This window comes from Panthera pardus, unplaced genomic scaffold (assembly GCF_024362965.1).
Source record: "Panthera pardus isolate Hobbes unplaced genomic scaffold, ASM2436296v1 HiC_scaffold_16, whole genome shotgun sequence".
Classification (NCBI taxonomy): domain Eukaryota; kingdom Metazoa; phylum Chordata; class Mammalia; order Carnivora; family Felidae; genus Panthera; species Panthera pardus.
The window spans coordinates 151,554,317-151,574,551 of NW_026526721.1; the positions used below are offsets into that span (position 1 = coordinate 151,554,317).

The window sequence follows — 20,235 nt, forward strand, 5'->3', positions numbered from 1 at the left end:
TCCTGATAGAAGCTGAGCTCTGACAGCAGACTCACTCAAGTTCAAATGTGGGCCCCAGTACTTCTGAGTTGTGGGAATTTAGGGAAGTTATTTGACCCTTTCTCTCAGTTTAGTTCCTGTAGCTATAAACTGGAGAGGAAACCTACTTCGCAGGGTTGTTGGAAGGATTCAGCGGGATAACCTAGGCAACGCATCTTACACAGCATCTGGTCCCTAGGAAGACCCCGTAAGTCTAATGCCTTTCTAAGCCACTCTCTTCCACCTCTCCCTCCCTCTGGGCCACAGATATGCAGTCTCCCAACCCTAAAAGCACAGTCCCTTCTTCTTATTGCACCAGAAAGTCATGATTTTCAGGGATGCAGGAGGATAGATCAAAGTCTTTGGGGACAATAAAGGGAACCAGGCCTCCTTGGAGAAATGGCTGATTGCAGGTCCGGGGCAAGAAGATAAAGCCTGGAACATCTAACCATTCTAGAAAATAAGGAAGTTATCAAAGACAACTGCTATTGTATCAAAAGAGTTAGGAGGGAACTTGAAAAAGCTCCAATAGGCCCAAGATGGGACAATGTGAGCATTAATAAAGATAATAAATACAACTGTAGTTATGAAATCCACAAGTTCATAATGATACTAAAAATCAACCAACACACCTCATTAGTCACTTTTGGAAATGCTCGGGGAACCAACTCGTTATTTTAAAAACCGGAAAGAATTAATCCTGCCCATCAATGATAACCATAGTAGTTGCTGAAAAGCTTCCCCATGGAGTAGAAGTACCCCATACCATTAGCGTGTCATTATAATTTACAGCCCCTAATGAGATAATGGATCCAGGCAAAGGTTGCCAGCATCATGAAGAGAGAGACATCAGAAATCAAGTGCCTCCCGAAGGCAGCACACAGCAAGACCTATGAAGTAGTCTTGCCCTTTCGCCCACAAAATAATCGAACCTAGGCCTCATGAAGTCTCTAGAACTACTCACTCAATTGCAGGAAATACAGGAACCAGGAGACCAGGTTAAATGACACCACAATATTGAAATCAGCAAAATCAAGACTATGGACAAGTCTACAGGAAAACAACCCAATTTCTTTAACAAAGAAATTGATCAGAGAGAGTGTTGCCATCGAGGTGGCTGTCTGAGAAAAAGGTTCTCAGTGAATGCTGGCGGGTGTGGTGATGGAGCTTTGAGGAGGAAGGAGAATCGGTGAAATCTGACCGTACCTCTCCACGAATACTCATCAGCTGTAGTTTAATTTGGAGAATTTAATGTGGAAAACCACAACAGACGCCAGCTTGACCAGGTGGTCCAGGTTACCATCACCTGTGCCTTCTGACGGCTGCAGTGAGAAGAGCACCGCACGCCTACTGTTGGTGTTGCCAAGAGGGAGTCTGAATCCGGCCACAAGGAGACATGAGAGCCACAGAATGAAAGGCCAGCCAAGAACGTCAGGAGAGGATTCTGAGACGGCCAGAAGCCATCTCCGCGCTTAGACAAGAGCTGCACTGGCAGAAGCAGCCTAAAGTAACTGTTCTGGAACGCTGGAGTCTACAGAAGACTTGGAACTTCTGGGGAAGACTTGGAGGTAAATGGCGGCTAACTTCAACTCAGCAGAGTGGCAGCTACCCAGCCACCATCCCACCCCCATGGCAAACATCTGTGCGTGCATTCCTGGTGCAACTCGCACAGTTTGCGGGAGCCTGGGTGAGCAAAGAGGGCTCCATCTTCCAAATACCAGGTATCTGTGCTCTGATTTCACATTACTGCTTCTGACCACAGAGGTGCCTACAAAGAGGCCAGCGGCCATTGCTGAGGGCCCTCCTCCACAGCTGCAAGCCCCTCCTCCTACAGAAGTGACTTCTAGGCAATTTAAAGGGCTGGTGCCTTTTTCCTCCCATTCATCTTCCTTTTTCCTCTTTTGGGAACCAGATATTAAGGACTAGGACATTCAAGGGGCACCTGGGTGGCTTAGTTGGTTAAGTGGCCCACTTCGGCTCAGGTCATGATCTCGCGGTTCATGAGTTTGAGCCCTGGGTCAGGCTCTGTGCTCACTGGTCAGAGCCTGGAGCCTGCTTCAGATTCTGTGTCTCCCTCTTTCTCTGACCCTCCCCCACTTGCATTCTGTGGGGGAAAGTTAATAAACATTTAAAGTTTATTTAACTTTAATAAACATTTAAAAGTTAATAAACATTTAAAAATGTTTTTAATTAAAAAAGACTAGGACATTCAAAAACAATTGCAGATGTGGACAAAATTAGAACTTGACTGCACATGTCCGGGGAAAGGCTGAGAAAAGACCTGAGAAGACCTTACGTTTATATCTCAGGCTGACCCTTGGCACAGACAGCCTACAACAATTTTTTAAAAAGCAAGAACAATAAACAAAAATGACAAGTTCTAGAGAAGGAGGAGAGTCTGATTTCTACAGTTAGCACATTATTAGATTCAAATATCCAGTTTTTTAAAAATTTTTTTTAACATTTATTTATTTTTGAGATAGAGAGAGACAGAGCATGAATGGGGGAGGGTCAGAGAGAGGGAGACACAGAATCCGAAACAGGCTCCAGGCTCTGAGCTGCATCTATAATGGACTCACTTTATTTTTTAAAAATTTTTTAACGTTTATTTATTTTTGAGAGACAGAGAGAGAGAGAGCGAGCAGGGGAAGGGCAGAGAGAGAGGGAGACACAATCTGAAGCAGGCTCTAGTTTGTGAGCTGTCAGCAGAGAGCCTGTCACAGGGCTCAAACCCACGAACTGTGAGATCATGACCTGAGCCGAAGTCGGACGCTTCATCATCTGAGTATAATGCACTCACTTTAGATGCAAGACACAAATAGAATGTAAGTGAAAGGATGCAAAAAGATATTCCATGCGAATAGTAAACAAAAGTATAGCATTCCATGCAAAAGCACCTAAGGGGTGGCTATTCTAATATCAGACAAAATAGGCTTTAAATCAAAAGGTCACAAGACACAAAGAAGGACAGGGGTGCCTGAGTGGCTCAGTTGGTTAAGCATCTGACTCTTGATTTTGGCTCAGGTCAACATCTCATGGTTGTGGGTTCAAGCCCCGCAACGAGCCCCACGTCAATCTCTGCACTGAGCATGGAGCCTGCTTGGGATTCTCTCTCTGCCTCTCCCCCGCACTCTCTCTCTCTCAAAAATAAACATTCAAAAAAAAGACACAAATAAAGGCATTATATATTAATAAAAGGTTCAGTATGACAAGAAGATATAACAACTACAAACATTTACACACTTAAATACAGGCCATCAAAATAATGAAGCAAAAATTGACAGAATTGAGGGGAGAAATAGACAATTCTACAACATTAGTTGGACACTTCAGTACCCCATTTGCAATAATTGACAGAAACACAAGACAGAAGATGAGTAAGGAAACAGAGGATGTGAAGAACACAATAGACCAACAAGATCTAACAGTACGCTCCCCAACGACAGCCATTTATTTACATGTTCTTCTCCAGTGCACATTAGACCTTTCCCAGACCACACGTAAAGCCACAAATTGAATTGCAATAGATTTTAAAAGATAGATATCATACAGAGTATCTTCTCTGACAACAATGGGATGAAGTTAGAAATCAGGGACAGAAGGAAACTGGAAAATTCACTAAACTGTGGGGCTTAAACCACACATTTGTAAACAACAAATGGATCAAAGAAGAAACCACAATGGAATTAGAAAATACTTAGAGACAGACAATGAAAGTGAAAATACAACATACCCAACTTATAGGACACAGTGAAAGTGGTACTAAGGAGAAAATTTATAGCTATAAGCACAATTAAAAAAAAAAAAAGAAAGAAAGAAAGATCTGGGGTGCCTGGGTGGCTCAGTTGGTTAAGTGTCTCACTCTTGATTTTGGCTCAGCTCATGATCCCAGAGTTGTGGATCGAGCCCCGTGTTGGGCTCCGTTCTGAGCATGGAACCTGCTTAAGATTCTCCCTCTCTCTCTCTCTCTCTCTCTCTCTCTCTCTCTCTCTTTCTGCCCCTCTCCCCAACTTGCTCTTTCTCTCTAAAAATAAACAAGGAAATATGAAAAAATAAGAAAGATCTCAAGTCAACAACCTAACTTTAGAACTTAAGAAAGCAAAAAAAAATTTTTTTTAAAGAACTTAAGGAACTAGAAAAACAAACTAAACCCAAAGCTAGATGAAGGAAATAACAAAGATTAGAGCATAAATAGAGAACAGAAAAACAACAGAGAAAATCAACTGAACCTAAAAGTTGGTTCTTCAGAAAAATCAACAAGACTGACAAAACTCTAGCTAGATCAACTAAGAAAAAGAGAAGACTCAACTGACTCAAGTCAGACATGAAAATGGGATGTTACTACTGATTCCACAGGGGGGGAAAAAGGATTATAAGAGTACTAGGAACAATTCTATCCCCCCAAAATTGAATAACATAGATAAAGTGGACAAATTCCTAGAAACAGGAAACTTACAAGGACAAAATCCCAAAGAAATCTGTTCAGGAATAGAAAATCTGAATTGACTTATAACTAGTAAGGAGATTAAATCAGCAGTCAAAAATCTCCCAACAAGGGGCACCTGGATGGCTCAGGTGGTTAAGCGTCTGACTTCGGCCCAGGTCATGATCTCACTATTCGTGAGTTTGAGCCTCATGTCAGGCTCTGTGCTGACAGCTCAGAGCCTGGAGCCTGCTTCAGATTCCATGTTTCCCTCTCTCTCTGCCCCTCTCCCACTCATACTCTGTGTCACTCTCTCTCTCTCAAAAATAAAGAAACATTAAAAAAATTTATTTTTAATCTCCCAACAAAAAAATGCCCTCCCTGCACCTGATGGTTTCACTGGTGAATTCTACCAAACATTTACAGAATTGAACATTAAAAAAAACCAAACGTTTAAAAAAACTGAAGTTTTTTTTTAATGGAGTAGGAGGGAACACTTACTAACTCATTCAATGAAGCCAGCATTACCCTGATACCAAAGCCAGACAAAGACACCACAAGAAAACTTCAGACCAGTATCTCTTATTAACCTCAATGTAAAAGTCTTCAGCAAAATACTAGCAAATAGAATCCAGCAGCTTAGTGAATGGATCATATATGATGACCAAGTAAGACCTATTCCTAGGATGCAAGGTGGTTCAACATATGAAGAAACTTATCAGTGTAATACACCACATTAATGGAATGAAGGGGGAAAAATCACATGATCATCTCAATTGATACAGAAATAACATTAAACAAACTCAACACACTTTCATGATAAAAACACTAAAAAAACTAGGACTAGGAGGAAACCACCTCAACATGATAAAAGCCACAGATGGAAAACCAGTAGCAAACATCATACTCAATGGTAAAAGACTGAAAGCTTTTCCTTGAAGGTCAGGAACAAGGCAAGGGGCAAGGATACCTGCTTTCACCATTTCTAGTCAACACAGCGCTAGTAGTTCTAACTAGAGCAATTAGGCAAGAAAAAAAAAAAAGGCATCCAAATTGGAAAGGAAGAAGTATCTGTTTGCAGATGATCTGACCTTATATGTAGAAAACCACAAAGGCTCCACAAAAAACTGTTAGAATATATGAATTCAGCAAAGTAGCGGGACACAAAATCAACATGCAAAAATCAGTTGCATTTCTATCCACTAACAGTGAATGATCTGAAAAGGAAATTATGGAAACAATTCCATTTAAGATAGCATCAGAGGAGCGCCTGGGTGGCTCAGTAGGTTAAGCAGCAGACTCCGACTTCGGCTCAGGTCATGATCTCGCAGTCCGTGGGTTCGAGCCCCGCGTCGGGCTCTGTGCTGACAGCTCAGAGCTTGGAGCCTGTTTCAGATTCTGTGTCTCCCTCTCTCTGACCCTCCCCTGTTCATGCTCTGTCTCTTCCTGTCTCAAAAATAAGTACAACATTAAAAAAAATTTTTTTTAAAAGATAGCATCAGAAAGAATACCTAAAAGCTAATTGAAAAGGTGAAAGACTTGTACCATAAAAAGTACAAAACACTGCTGAAAGAAATTAAAGATGACGTAAATAGAAGGAAACACATTCCTTGTTAATGGATTAGAAGACTTAATACTAAAATGTCAATACCACCCAAAGTAATCTACAGATTCAGTGCAATCCCTACCAAAATACCAAGGATGTGTTTTGCAGAAATAGAAAAACCCATCCCAAAATTCATATGGAACCTCAAGGAACCCCCAATAGCCAAAACAACCCTGAAAAAGAATGAACAGAACTGGAAGATTCACGCTTCCTGATTTAAAAACGTACTGCAAAGCTATAGTAATCAAAATAATATGGCACTGACATAAAGACAGACATAGAAACAAATGGAATAGAATAAAAAGCCCAGAAATAAACCCTCATATCTATGGTCAAATGATTTTTGACAAGGATGCCAATACCATTCAATGAGGAAAGAACAATCTTTTCAACAAATGATGCTGGGGAAAGTGGATATCCTTATGCAAAAGAATGAAGTTGGATTCTTATCTAACACCATATAAAACAGCGTATCAAAGTTAATCAGGGGCACCTGGGTGGCTCAGTCAGTTGCGCGTCTGACTCTTGGTTTTGGCTCGGGTCATGGCCTCACAGTTTGTGGGTTTGAGCCCCACTTGCTTGGGATTTTCTGTTTCTCCCCTCTCTCTGCTCCTCCCCCTGACTCATGTGTGCATGCTGACTCTTGCCCACTCAGGTGCAAACTCTCTCTCCCTCTCTCAAAATAAATCAATAAACTTAAAAAGAAAGTTAAAGACCTTTGTCTTTCTCTTTCTGACTTCTTCGACTTAGCATTATACCCTCTAGGTCTACCCATGTTGTTGCAAATGGCAAGATCCATACTTTTTTATGGCTGAGTAATATTCCATTGTGTGTATGTACCATATCTTCTTTATCCATTCGTCTATTGATGGACACTTGGGTGCTTCCATATCTTGGCTATCGTAAACAATGCTACGATAAGCATATGATTTCCCTCATATGTGGAATTTCAGAAACGAGACACAGGAATGAAGAAAAAAAAGAGACAAATTAAAAACTCTTAAATATGAAGAACTGGTGGTTGCCAAAGGGGGGGGTGGGGGGATGGGTGAAATAAAGGGGGTTAAGAGTACACTTATAAGTGACAATAAGTGTCACTGCATCTCTTGGTCTGACTTCATGCCAGAGGGAGTTAACACAATTTCACCGTTTCTAGCCCAAGAACTTAATGAGGCACCTATAATGTTACCCAACAGGAAACTATCTGCCTCTTGGGATAGGTATTTTGTTGTGTGCAACGGTCTCAAGCACTGTAGGATGTCTTAGCATCCCTGACCTGCCAAGTACTGAAAGACAGAAACACAACCCACCCCCTTCACGGAACATCAAAGATGCTTCCAAACTTTTCTGCACGCCCGCTAGGAGGATGGCACGCCCCAAGGTTAGGACTACTGAATGTGAACACAGAAGCTGCTCTAAATGCAGTTTACCCTTCCCTACCTCTGAAAACTCAAACGTCTATCTTCCCTTATTTGGCTGGAGTATCAGCCACTCCGAGAGTATAAATTCTATTTTGACTAAAAGGCCTCCACCACTTACTGGCTGGGTGACCTTGAACAAGGTAGCTAAACTTACAAAACTTAGTTTCTTTCTCTTTTAAAAAAAATTTTTTTAATGTTTATTTAGTTTTGAGATAGAGAGAGACAGAGCATGAGTGGGGAAGGGGCAGAGAGAGGGGGAGACAAAGAATCCAAAGCAGGCTCCAGGCTCTGAGTTGTCAGCACGGAGCCCTACGCGGGGCTCGAACTCACAAACTGGGAGATCGTGACCTGAGCGAAAGTTGGACGCTTAACCCACTGAGCCACCCAGGCGCCCCTATAGAACCTCAGTTTCATCTATGAAACGGGGAGGAGGCTTACTTAAGTCAGGGGAGTTAGCTCTAGCACGGAAGCAAGAGTTCCTTCCTGAGCTTCCCCCCACCCCCGCACGAAATATAAGTCTTGGCTATTTTGGAATATCTTGTACATTAAGATCCCTTGGTAGTTGATAGAAGCTAGTTCCAAGAAGCACAACATTTTATTCAGAGCAAATAAAGCCGACTCACTTAAAAACAAAAACAAGTATGCTTATTGTGACGAGCATAGAGTAACGTACAGAATTGCCGAATCGTCATACCGCACACCTGAAGCTAATAGAACACTGTATGTTAATTGGACTTCAATTAGAATTTTAATCAAAGGCCTAAATGTAAGACCTAAAACAGTAAGACTCTTAGAATACAGGGCAAACACTTCGCAGCACTGGATTGGACGATGGTTTCTTGGACATGACACCAAAGGCACAGGCAACAATTTAAAAAATGACGGGGGGCACGTGGGTGGCTCAGGGAATTGAGCGTCGGACTCCAGCTCAGGTCATGATCTCAAAGTCCCAATTCCTGAGTCTGAGCTCCGCATCAGACTCTCTGCTGTCAGCACAGGACCCACTTTGAATCCTCTGTCCCCAACTCTCTCTGCCCCTCCCCCCACTCGCACTCTCTCTCTCTCTCTCTCTCTCTCTCTCTCTCTCACACACACACACACACACACACACACAAATTAACATTTGAAAAAAAATTTTTTAATAAAAATGATTTTAAAAATGGCTTCCATGGGCATTTCTCCAAAGAAGATATATAAATGGCCAATCGGTACATGAAAAGAGGCTCAACATCACTAATTTGCAGGGAGATGCAGATCAAAACTATAATAAGATACCACCTCACACTCATTAGAACGGCTACTATCAAAAAAAAACAGAAAATAACACGTGTTGGAGAGAATGTAGAGAAATGGGAATCCGGGTGCACTGTTGGGGGCGATGTAAAAATGATATAACCACTGTGGGAAACAGTATGGCGGTCCCTTCAAAAAATTAAAAGTAGGATTAACATATGACCCAGAAATTCCACTTTTGGGTATATACCCCCAACAGAATCAAAAGCAGGGTCTCAAAGAGCTCTCTGTACGCCCTTGTTCATAGCAGCTTTATTCATGATAGCCAAAACGTGGAGGCAACCCAAGTCTCCATCGACGGACGAATGGATTAGCAAAATGTGGTCTATACATACAATAGAATACTATTCAGTCTTAAAAGGGAAGGAAATTCTGACATATGCTACGACACGGGTGAAGCTTGAGGACATTGTGCTAAGTGAAATAAGCCAGTCACAAAAAAGACAAATACCATATGATTTTACTTATATGAGGTACTTAGAGTAGTCTAAACTATAAAGGCAGAAAGCAGAATGGTGATTGCCAGGGGCTGGGGTAAGGGGAATGGGAAACTATTGTCTAATGGGAAACTAAATGAGATTTTTAGTTTTGGAAAATGGAAAGAGTTCAAACTTAAAAAAAAAAAAAAACTGCATATATAAACAAAGGGGCACCAGAGTGGCTCAGATGGTTAAGCATCCGACTCTTGATTTTTGACTCAGGTTATGAGCTCATGGTTCATGAGTTAGAGCCCCAAGTTGGGCTCTGCACTGAGAGCACGAAGCCTGCTTGGGATTCTCTCTCTCTCTTTCTGCCCCACCCCTCCCCCACTCATGCTTTCTCTCTCCCTCAAAATAAATAAATAAACTTTAAAAAATACTACGAAAAGAGCTCTGGGGGCATAGGGGTGGCTCAGTTGGTTAAGTGTCCAACTCTTAGGCTCAGGTCATGATCTCACAGTTTGTGATCAAGCCCCAAGTCGGCTCTGCACTGACAGCATGGAGCCTGCCTGGGATTCTCACTCTCCCTTACTCTCTGCCCCTCCCCTGCTTGCTCACTCTCTCTCTCAAAATAAATAAACATTAAAAAAAGGAATTCTGGAGATGCAGGGTGGTAATGGTCGTACAACATTATGTACGTGCTTACTATCTCTGAACTGTACCCTTAGAAATAGGTAAGATGGCAAATTTTAGGTGTATTTTACCACAATAAAAAAATTGGGGGGGGGGGCACCTGGGTGGCTCAGTCAGTTAAGCGTCCAACTTCAACTCAGGTCACAATCTCGCGGTCCGTGAGTTCGAGCCCCGCGTCGGGCTCTGGGCTGATGGCTCAGAGCTGATGGCTCAGAGCCTGGAGCCTGTTTCCGATTCTGTGTCTCCCTCTCTCTCTGCCCCTCCCCCGTTCATGCTCTGTCTCTCTCTGTCCCAAAAATAAATAAACATTAAAAAAAAATTTTTTTTTAAATTGGGGGCGAACAGCTGTCAAGAACATGAAAGACAATTATGGGATGATAAAGTCACAGGAATAAAAGGCACAACATAAGGAACGCAGTCAATGATGCCATAATAGCGACGTATGGGGACAGACGATGGCTACACTTCTGTCGAGCACGAAGTAGACATGTGCAGTCACTAAGTCATACACATGAAACTGATGTAACATCGTGTGTCAACTGTACTTGGCTAAAAAAATTTTTTAATGGTCATTTATTTCTGAGGGAGAGAGAGAGAGAGACAGAGTGTGAGTGGGGGAGGGGAAGAGAGAGAGGGAGACACAGACCTTGAATCAGGCTCCAGGCTCTGAGCTGTCAGCACAGAGCAGGACCCAGGGCTCGAACCCATGAACAGTGAGATCATGACCTGAGCCGAAATCAGACGCTTAACTGACGTGAGCCACCCAGGCGCCCCACAACTGAAAAAAAATTTTAAAGAACATGAAACACAAGAAAAGATCAAAGAATTCTTCTGAACCACAGACTCTAAAAGGGGGTCTGGACAATCCCATGCAACAAGACTTCCTAGGCAGAGTCCTGGACCAGAGAAGAGAAAAAGCCACCGTGGGTCAGCTGGTGAAACCTGGATGGGATCTGTGAATTGGAGGTTAATGTTGCACAAATGCTGATTTCTAGGCTTGGAGGGTGGTATGCTGGTGGTGTAGGGGACAGTCTCTGTTTGGGAGACGTGCATGCCAGAGCGTTCTGTGGTACTGAAACATCACATCTGCCATTTGCTCTCCAAACATTCAGAAGAAAGCTAGAGAGCAGACAGTGGAACAAACACGGTCATGTATTAACAACGGGGGAATCCGGTGAGGGGCATATGGGAGTTCTTTACACACACCTGGAGGCATCTTGATGAAGGTCTCCTGGGCATGCACATCGGCCTGTTGCACGATCCGTTCTTTCTCTGCAAGAGCTCGTGCGCGGCCCTGAATGATATGTCTCTCCAACATTTCAATTTCATCCAGCCGCTGCTTGTAGAGCTCCCGAATCTGACAGGTAGACCATCAAACACACAGAAATCTGGTGAGATCACAGAGCTTTACTCACCCTCCCCCCAGCATCAGGCTTCCTGGGAAACCTAGAGCAGTCACAGAACTATGGAGACCATCTGGTCCAACCCAACAGGTGTGAAAACTGAGACCCACCGAGGGAAACGCCTTAAAGGTTTCACGGTAAAGTCAGGGAAAGAGCCAAGCCTGAAAGTCCACCTACTGCCTTCACGGCTGCCACACAAACTCGGCAACAGCACACACACCACCTGGGGTAGACAGAATTGTGCCAGGCAGGTGCCCCTTCAAGGAAGGACCTGCTACCTAGCAGCAGGGAGTGTAAGGAGCAGTCAGCCTCCAGCTGTCAGCCCCTTCACAGTTGACCTCAGCTGCTGGAAAGTGCTCATCTGGGACTCCCTACAAGGGATTCCTCGGCAGTGCGGATCCAAGGCAGCTGCTTTCCTCCCTGTACAGATGGGGAAGCAGGTGTGTTCTCATCTGTACAAGGGACTGGACGTGCTTCCTCAAATCTGGACACGGAATGCCTAGGTTCCGACTGTGGTGTGTGACACAAACACAGGCAGCCCCAAAGGGGTGACTTTTAGCTTCACGATCTCCAGGGAACAATTATTCAGCTATCTGCCCCAGGCCTTTTATTTATACGTGCAGTATGTAACTGTGCGTGTGCATGTAGAGAAATGACGATGAAGAGGTGCTCCAGACATAGGCTGTGTGTGTGTGTGTGTGTGTGTGTGTGTGTGTGTGTGTGTGTGTGTTACGTAAATGCGCGGAAAGCGTGTCCTTCTACTACACTGTCGAACGCACCGACGCACGGACTCTGCGCTTTCCCAGCGGCATCCCCAGGGCCTCGCCCCCGGCAGGTGCCGGCATTTGTCCAGCGGTTGAGTCCCGTGGGAACCCGCCTTTCTGGGGTTGCGCCCTGGGTCCCCCGCACTGTCCCCCGCCCCGTCCCCGGCGAGCACCGGCAGGGAGCGCGCGGGGCTCCGGGCCGCCTCACCCGCCGAAGCTCGTCCACGAATTCCTCGTGGCGCGCATCCTGGCTGCCGCGGGCCTTGATCAAGTTCGCGCTCAGGTCCTCGCCGATCACCTCGTTGGTGTACAAGCTGCGGAAGAGGCCGGTGAGCAAGTGCGAGATGTCTTGGGTGCGCAGCGAGGTGGGGCGCAGACGCAGCAGTGGCGGCTCGGGGAGCGGCCGGAGCGCGGCGGGCCCCGCGCGGCGGGCCCGGCCCCCAAAGCCGTAGTGAGAGGCTTCGGAGCAGGCGACCGAGGACAGACGGGTGGACTCGCTGGGGCTGCGGACCCGGGCCTGACGCGAGGCGGGCGTCCACGTCGCGCCCCCGAACGCGCAGGACCCGGACTCTGCGGACAGCCGGTCCCCTGCTCTCCCCGTCTCCATGGCAACTGAGACGCCGCTCACGCCTTGCCGCCCTTCCGCTTCCGGCCGCGCCTCTTCCGCTTTGCCTCGCTCGTCGGCGGTGCCTTCGGTGTCGTCACCGTTGTAAATATTCGCATCTTCTCTGTCGACCTTGTTAAAGTGAGCTTCGCGTCGGGCACCTGTGGAAACACAGTTCGCAGGCGCAGCCGGGTCGGTCTGGATGCAAAACCTGGTTCCTAACTACCTCTCTTCGTCCGTTCATTCTCTGATTTCTTAAGCAATTATTAATTCGCTCATTTAATATTTATGGTATAAAGACTGTCTTTCAAGTCTGTGCTGGGAGCTGAAAATACCAAAGGAAGTAAGATGCTGCTTCTGCCCTCAGTCGTGTGTGTGTGTGTGTGTGTGTGTGAGAGAGAGAGAGAGAGAGAGAGAGAGAGACGTGGAGACCAGCGTGATGAGCAGGGAGGGAACTGGAAAACAGTGCTAGCTTTTAGTGGGTTAAGCCCAAGGTGGCGATAAGTGTTGGTTATCAGGGAACCACAAAGTGACAGGACCTCATCATTCTGCGGACGGAGCGTAAACAGTGGCTTTTTGGACGAAGTGAAGACCGGGCAGAGATTTTTTTTTTAAATCACCATCATTAGTCATCAGGGAAGTGGAAATTAAAACCACAGCGTGATACCGCTAACACTTAGTACAATGTCAGGAAGTTAAATAAATGTACCAAATGAGTTCTGGTGAAGATGTGGGGAAACTCAAAATCTCATGTTGCCATGGGAGTACAAACTAGTACAGCAACTCTGGAAAACGGTGTGGCAGTTTCTTAGAATGTTACACATACAGGAGGCCCACTCCTAGGTATTTTCCGGAGGGAAATGAAAACCTAGGGGCACACAAAACCCTGTACACAAACGTTTATGGCGGCTTTGTTCACCATCTCCTGGAAAAAAAACCCCAAATGTCCTATCCACTGGCCAAAGGATAAATTGGGGTGTATCTATACAACAAACGCTCTCAGCAATAAAGAGGAAACAGACTACTGATACAACAGCAGGGATGAATATCAAATGCATTACGCTAGGTAGAAAAACCCATTCTCAAAAGGCTATATACCAAATGGTTTCATTTTTAGGACCTTCTGAAAAGTACAAAACAGAAAACAGATCAGTGGTTGCCAGAAGCGGGTCATGGAAAGTTCTTTATTGCAGTGGTGGTTACACAACTGTATGGCTTTGTCAAACCTCACAGGACTATAAAGGATAAATCTTATTGTATACAAATTACACTCCAGTTTTTTAAAAAGTGAAGGAAAAAAAAAAAAAAAGGATGAGCAGGAATAAGCCAGGAGAGGAGGAAAAGGGGCACTCTGGGCGGAGGGAACCCATGGTACAAAAGCCAGGCAAGAGCACTGCATGTGGGGGAAAAAAATCCCAGCAGTTCATGAGTGGAAGTTAGAGTTTGAGCGGGACGAATGAAGCTGAGTGGCGAGGGCCAGATCATAAGCAGGTTTGTAGGCAACATTAGAGAACTTAAACTTCGTTCTGAGCACAGAAGGGCCATCAAGGGTCTTCAGGTGGGAGTGTCATGGTGCGTTCTGTGTTTACTGAGAGCGCTCTGGTTGCCGTGAAAGAACAGACTGGAGGGAGGCAAGAGGCATCAAGGTGATGGGTTAGGAAAGTAATGCAGAGGTTAGGAAACAGGCGGATTGGGAGTTTAGGGTAGGGGAGAGGAATGGATTGGAGACATGTGAATGGGGGAATGCACAAGACCTGCCGGTGGAAAATGGGAGTACGAGAGAAGAGGGGCCCAGAATGACTCCCCAATAACCTGTGTGTGCAACCAGTGGGGGGGGGGGGGAGGATCATCTCCACTGAAAGGGGGGAGAGGACCACGCTTGTCCAGGACAGCCACTTGAGATCCCACAGACTGCCATCATTAGCACGCGATGGCTTCTGCTCACAGCTGATACAATTCGCTGCTTTTTCCTCCTGGGGTGAGCCTGTGGGCCTTCACAGCTGAAACCCGCTCCCTGAGATGAGCCCCAGGGTGCTTGCCCACGGACCTGGGCCACTTCTGCTTCTCTTGGGTGGGCCTGGCTCCCTTATCTGCCCTGTTCAGTACCTTTCCCGTCCTCAGAGAAGACCCTGCTGTGAATCTCCCCCAGCATCTTTCTCCGCAGCGTGAGGGACCAAAGAGACCTGTCCCATGCCCACCCTCCAGGTACCTGGGGCCCCAGAATTATTTGCTGAAACATCCTAAGCCCATTGACAGGGCCTCCAGTGCAGGATATATATATATATCCATATATATATATATATGTATATATATATATATATATATATCCATATATATGTATGCACACACACACACACAATTTTTTTTTTAAGTAGACTTCACACCCAGTGCAGAGCCCAGTGGCAGGGCTTGAACTCACCACCCTGAGACCAAGACCTGAGCTGAGATCAAGAGTTGGACGCGTAACCAACTGAGCCACGCAGGCGCCACCGCAGGCTTCTTTTTCAAAGCCTTCCTCCCGTTGCTGACTGGTGTGTGCCCCGAGGAGCAGGTTTGGTGGGAAGTGGAAGTGGACCGGGCTCGGGCAAGTGGGCTGGTTTGCCCGGGTATCCACGCGCACGCAAGGCCCCCGGTGGTGCAGGAAGGCGCTGTGGGTGGGAAGAGAAGCGGAACAGTCGGGGGGGCCTCCGCTGCTCTGGTGTTAGGAGCGGGCCAGCCCAAGCCCCACGGTCTTGTTGGTTAGAAGCAGTTCCTGTGGAAGCTCCCTGGTCCCCTTCCCTGTCTTGGGGAAAGACAGGACAGTGGATTCTTGCCATCGCCTTTGGCCTCTCGGTGCTGCCTCCAGACAGCCTCAGAGAAGCTCACAGGGCCTCTGCCCCAGCCTGGAGCGTTCTCCCCTTTTTCTGTGACCCTTCCCGCCCTCCGGCTTCAGCCCCTCTGCTCTGTCCAGGCTGAGGTCTCCGGCAACCTTCGGGCTCCTCCAGTGGCCCGCCTCCGCGGCCACGCCTCCGTCGTTATCTTCTACCTTTCAGCAATATAGGCCACTCCCTCTTCCACTCCTGCCTCGCTTCCCCCTCCTCTGTGTTTCCCCCATATCCATCCCTGTCTCCCTCTGGGACTGGTCTCCCTCTGCCTGAGAAGCTGGATCCATCCCTGATTCTGCCTCCGGCATTCGACTTCTGTTTGCCCCCTGACTGAACCAATTAAGGAAATGGTTCAGACCCGGCCCCAGGAGAAACAAGGGGCCGGGGCCCTCACTGGCGCCACTCTCCGGCCTCCTCCCCTAGGCAGACCTCTTGGCACAAAGAGAATCCCTTGAGCTGCCTTCTTCACTTTGTCACAATCTGTTCTGCTGACCAGAACTTTTGTTTCTTTTAAACAAATGCAGGCCCACTCACTGTATGAAAATATCTTTTTTTTTCAATATATGAAATTTATTGTCACATTGGTTTCCCTACAACACCCAGTGCTCATCCCAACAGGTGCCCTCCTCAATACCCATCGCCCACCCTCCCCTCCCTCCCACCCCCCATCCACCCTCAGTTTGTTCTCAGTTTTTAAGAGTCTCTTATGCTTTGGCTCTCTCCCACTCTAACCTCTTTTTTTTTTTTTTTTCTTCCCTTCCCCCATGGGTTTCTGTTAAGTTTCTCAGGATCCACATAAGAGTGAAAACATATGGTATCTGTCTTTCTCTGTATGGCTTTGTATGAAAATATCTTAAATTATTCAATCGGGTGCCCCCTAATGACCTTCACCTTGTACAATGTTTTTGTTTTGTTTTGTTTTTGAAGTTTATTTATTTATTTCGAGAGAGAGAGAGCGTGCGCACGCACGCGAGCACAAGTGGGGGAGGAACAGAGAGAAATGGGGAGAGAGAAAGTCCCAAGGAGGCTTCGCACTGTCAGCACAGAGCCCGATGGAGGGCTCGATCTCACGAACCGTGAGATCACCACCTGAGCCGAAATCAAGAGTCAGATGCTCAACCGACTGAGCCACCCAGGCGCCCTTTACCTTGTACAATGTTTTTGTATGTAATATACAGATAATATCACAGAGTTAGATAATAATATAATATCACGGAACTAGAATTGCGTAGCCAAAGGGTGTGTCCTTGTTAATATTTCAGATGCTGCCAAACTGGCCTCCAGAAAGATTATCCCAGAGCAGATCTCCACCAGCATTATGCGAGAGCCGATGGACGTTTTCAACATGTTTTCAACCACATTCCAGATTTTATTCCCAGCCTGCACCCGCCTCCAAAACTCCACATTTGTACATCCATCATGTCCTTGATATGTCGCCTTGGCCATCTGAAGGTATCTCAAACTTAGTATGTCCGGAGTAGAGCCCCTCCTCCTCCTCAGTCTTCTCCATTTCGGGTTTTGGGAGCTGCCTCCTTCCGAGGCCCAGCCAGAAGCTTGGAGTCATCCTTGACTCCTGTCTTGATCATACTGGCCCCACTGGTAATTCTTGCTGGCTCTCCCATCAGACTGTATCCAGAGTCCTACCGCTTCTCTGACCCCCAGTCCTACCGCCGAGGTCTGGGCCACCATCTCCATCACCTGAATTACTGCGACGGCCTCCTCACCCGGCTCCCTGCTTCACCCCTTGTCCCTCCATGATACTCCTCCCTGCAGGCAGAGTGATTCTTTGAAAACACGGGTGGGATCACGTCCCTCTTTGACCTGAAACCTTCCAAGTGCTCTCCATTTCTCCCAGTGTAAAAGTGGAAGCCCTTAGAAGGCCCAGCAGAACCTGGTCCCCATTACCTCTCGCCTCCTCTCCTTATCTCTCTCCCTCTGCCCCAGTCACAGTGGACTCCTTGCCGGTCCCCCAACACACCAGCCACACGCCTGCCTCAGCGTCGACACTTCCTGTCCCCTCTGCCCAGAATCCTCTTTCCCAGATATCCCCGAAAGGCTCTCCTACATGTCTTTGCTCAAATGTCACTTGCCTTGTAAGATCCAGCCCATTTAAAATTGAACCCTCTCCCTTCCAGAATTCCCTCACCTTACACACCTTGTAATATACAACTCACTTCTTATGTTTATTATAGCGTCTCTTTTTGTCCTACTAGAAGTTAAGCTCCACGAGGACAGGGGTTTGGAGTATATTTTGTTCACTGACGATTCCCAAGCCTCTAGAACTGTGCCTGGTACAGAGTAGGCGCCCAATAAATGTTTGTTGAACAAATGAAATAGCAGAGCAGGGTCCTCTCCAGTTCACGGACGTAAGTGTGCTCCTCCCTCACAGGGGGGTCTGAGGGCCAGTCTCCTGAGTATTTCCCCACACCTGTGGGGTGGTATAGGGTTGGGGCAAGCATTGGGACCTGGTCCACAGTGAAAGAAACATCGCAGTTATGTTCACAAACAAATACACAATGAAAATCTCACAAATATAATTATGGAAAAGTAACCCAAGTCGTCCCATATCATCCTGGGATGACCAATGGGCCCTGACACCCTGTGGTCCATCCCAGCATCCTGGATCCCTGCACGGTCAGTACTGTCTTCCTGGCATGATCTGAGCACCTGCCCTTGCCATAGCCGCTTCCTTGGGAGAGGCCGCCTTCACCTTTCCTCCCAGTGCGTCCGGATTTGGGTCCAGGACCCTCTGGAGTGGGGCTCAGATGGGGTTTTCCAGGCCTCGCGAGCATCAGGGCACGCCCTTAGACCAAGAGCCTGAGGCTGGGCTCTGTGACCACCAGGCTCAGTAGAGGGGGCCAGGTAGGGGACAGCCGTGGGGAGAGAGGATTCCAGTCTATGTCCGTCCAGCAGGCACTTACTTGTACCAGGTAGGGGACATCTGTCATTTCAGTGGACTCCAAGGGAAACTGCAGCTCCTGACTGTGGAGCTCACAGAAATGAAGGGATTGCTCAAAGTGTCACAACAGGAAGCCACGCAGCTGATTTAAAGAGCCCCTCATCCCTGTGCCCTGGGACAGGGGCTTCTAAGACCAGGAAGGGCGGAATAAACCACGGCACCTACTCAAAGTTGCCTAGGTTTGCATTTCTGGGGGATGGGGTGGGCGGGGCCAGTCCTGAAACACAGAGGAGCCCGACAGTCCCGAAAGTTGACATTCAGGTTTGATCCTCTCTCTCCCCAGGCCTCTAGAATGAATAGTGGTGGAGCGGCCTGGGAAGTGACTGGAGGTAGGCACGACCCTAATACTAGGTCTCACTAGGTGTCCCCTGTCTCCAGTCATCCCAGAAGCCCCCTTCTCCTGCACCCCTCCCCACCCCCCCCCCCCACACACACACTGAAGACAGGATGGTCCACTGAGGTGGCAAGATGCCTGAAACTCCACCACAGGACAACATGGTTGGCCATGCACGGCCCCTCTCTGCACACTAACTGAGCTTGCCAGAAGTCCTGTGAGTCACCAGGATCTCAGGGCATCTTGCAGAGGTAACTGAGAGCTGGGTTTCGGGGAGGGTAATTCAGGCGCCAGGCCAGGGCTGGGCCCACAGAGGGCCCTGCTTGTTTAGGGCAGAGGTTTGTGGTTGGGCACAAAGCCTCACGCTAGGCCCTCCAGGCTCCCTCCCCTCCAAAGACGAATAGCTATACTCCCCGCACCGGCAGGCAGAGTGCCTCCCAGCCTGTGAGAGAGGGAGGGGGCCGACAGGGGAGGTGAGGACAGTACCCCGGAGTGTAGACTGACCCACAGGTCAGGGCGGCAGCCTGGTCGCTCTGAGCAGGGCATCGCCCAGCCCTCTTTTCTGGCAGAACCTGGTTGCCTGTGCCAACTCTGAGTCAGCCATGCCTAATAATCTCAGGCCGGGGAGGAGGCTTCAGCTCCTCTGCTTGGGCCAGATGCCAGAGGAGGGCCTGAGTGGGGTGGGTCTGGGGTAGTAAAGGAAGAGCCTGGCTGCAGCGCCCCCCCACCCCCACCCCCCCCAGGCACCTGGGCAGACGGAGAGGCGAAGGTCCTAAATAACGCTCTAGTTTGGAGCCTGGGGCTCAGAGCTGGGAGGTGACGTGAATAAATAGGAACGGTGCTTGAGATGAAGCCAAGGCAACTGCTGGTGTCAGAATTTCAATGGTCTCTGGCTGGAAAGAGGAACAGGGCTTGAGGAGGCCTGACTTGCTGAGTAGAGGGTATTGTGGGCCCCCCTGGGAAAGTCAGTGTTCCCCAAAGGGCAGGCCTGGGGACATGCGTTCTAGCCTAGAATTGAGAGGGAGAGACAGATGTGAGGGCAGAGAAAGGACCCCCTCATCCACCCTGCCCGCAGGCGGGGGCTCCAAAGTGAGGCCTGCCGGTGTGGACTTGCTCATCCCAGACTGGAAGGGAAACCAAGGAGGGCTCTGACAGGCCTGCCAGGGGCAGGGGCGGGTGGCGCTCCTACTGAAGGACAGGACCACTGGACTCAGTGCCAGATAAAGGACTAGACCTTCTCTATGTGCAGGAGGCACAGGCAGGGAGGGGGCTCTCCAAAGTCTGGAAGTTCTGACCCAGTCTCAGCCCTCAGAACAGGAAGATGTGCCCTCTGGTTTACACCCCTCCCTGAGGTATTCAAGGCCACCTAGGCCCGGTTGGCCGGGAAGAGGAAGGATTGAGGTGAGCCAGGCCTCGTCCTCCTCCAAGAGGGGT

General features: G+C 47.8%; 1 protein-coding gene across 2 annotated transcripts in view; it reads right to left on the bottom strand.

Annotated features, from left to right (window-relative positions):
• DLEC1 (DLEC1 cilia and flagella associated protein) overlaps window positions 1–12,984 on the bottom strand; it is an 88,980-nt gene extending 75,996 nt beyond the window's left edge. The window contains exons 1-2 of one of the 2 annotated variants that reach the window (XM_053903993.1): window positions 12,249–12,982; window positions 11,080–11,230 (exon numbers count right to left, since the gene is read on the bottom strand). In XM_053903993.1, the coding sequence (XP_053759968.1) occupies window positions 11,080–11,230; window positions 12,249–12,647 (550 nt within the window). In that variant the 5' untranslated portion in view covers window positions 12,648–12,982. Of the gene's footprint in view, window positions 1–11,079; window positions 11,231–12,248 lie in introns of both variants that reach the window. The other variant, XM_019418708.2, reaches the window with a different exon arrangement.
• Between the last annotated feature and the right edge of the window lie 7,251 nt (window positions 12,985–20,235).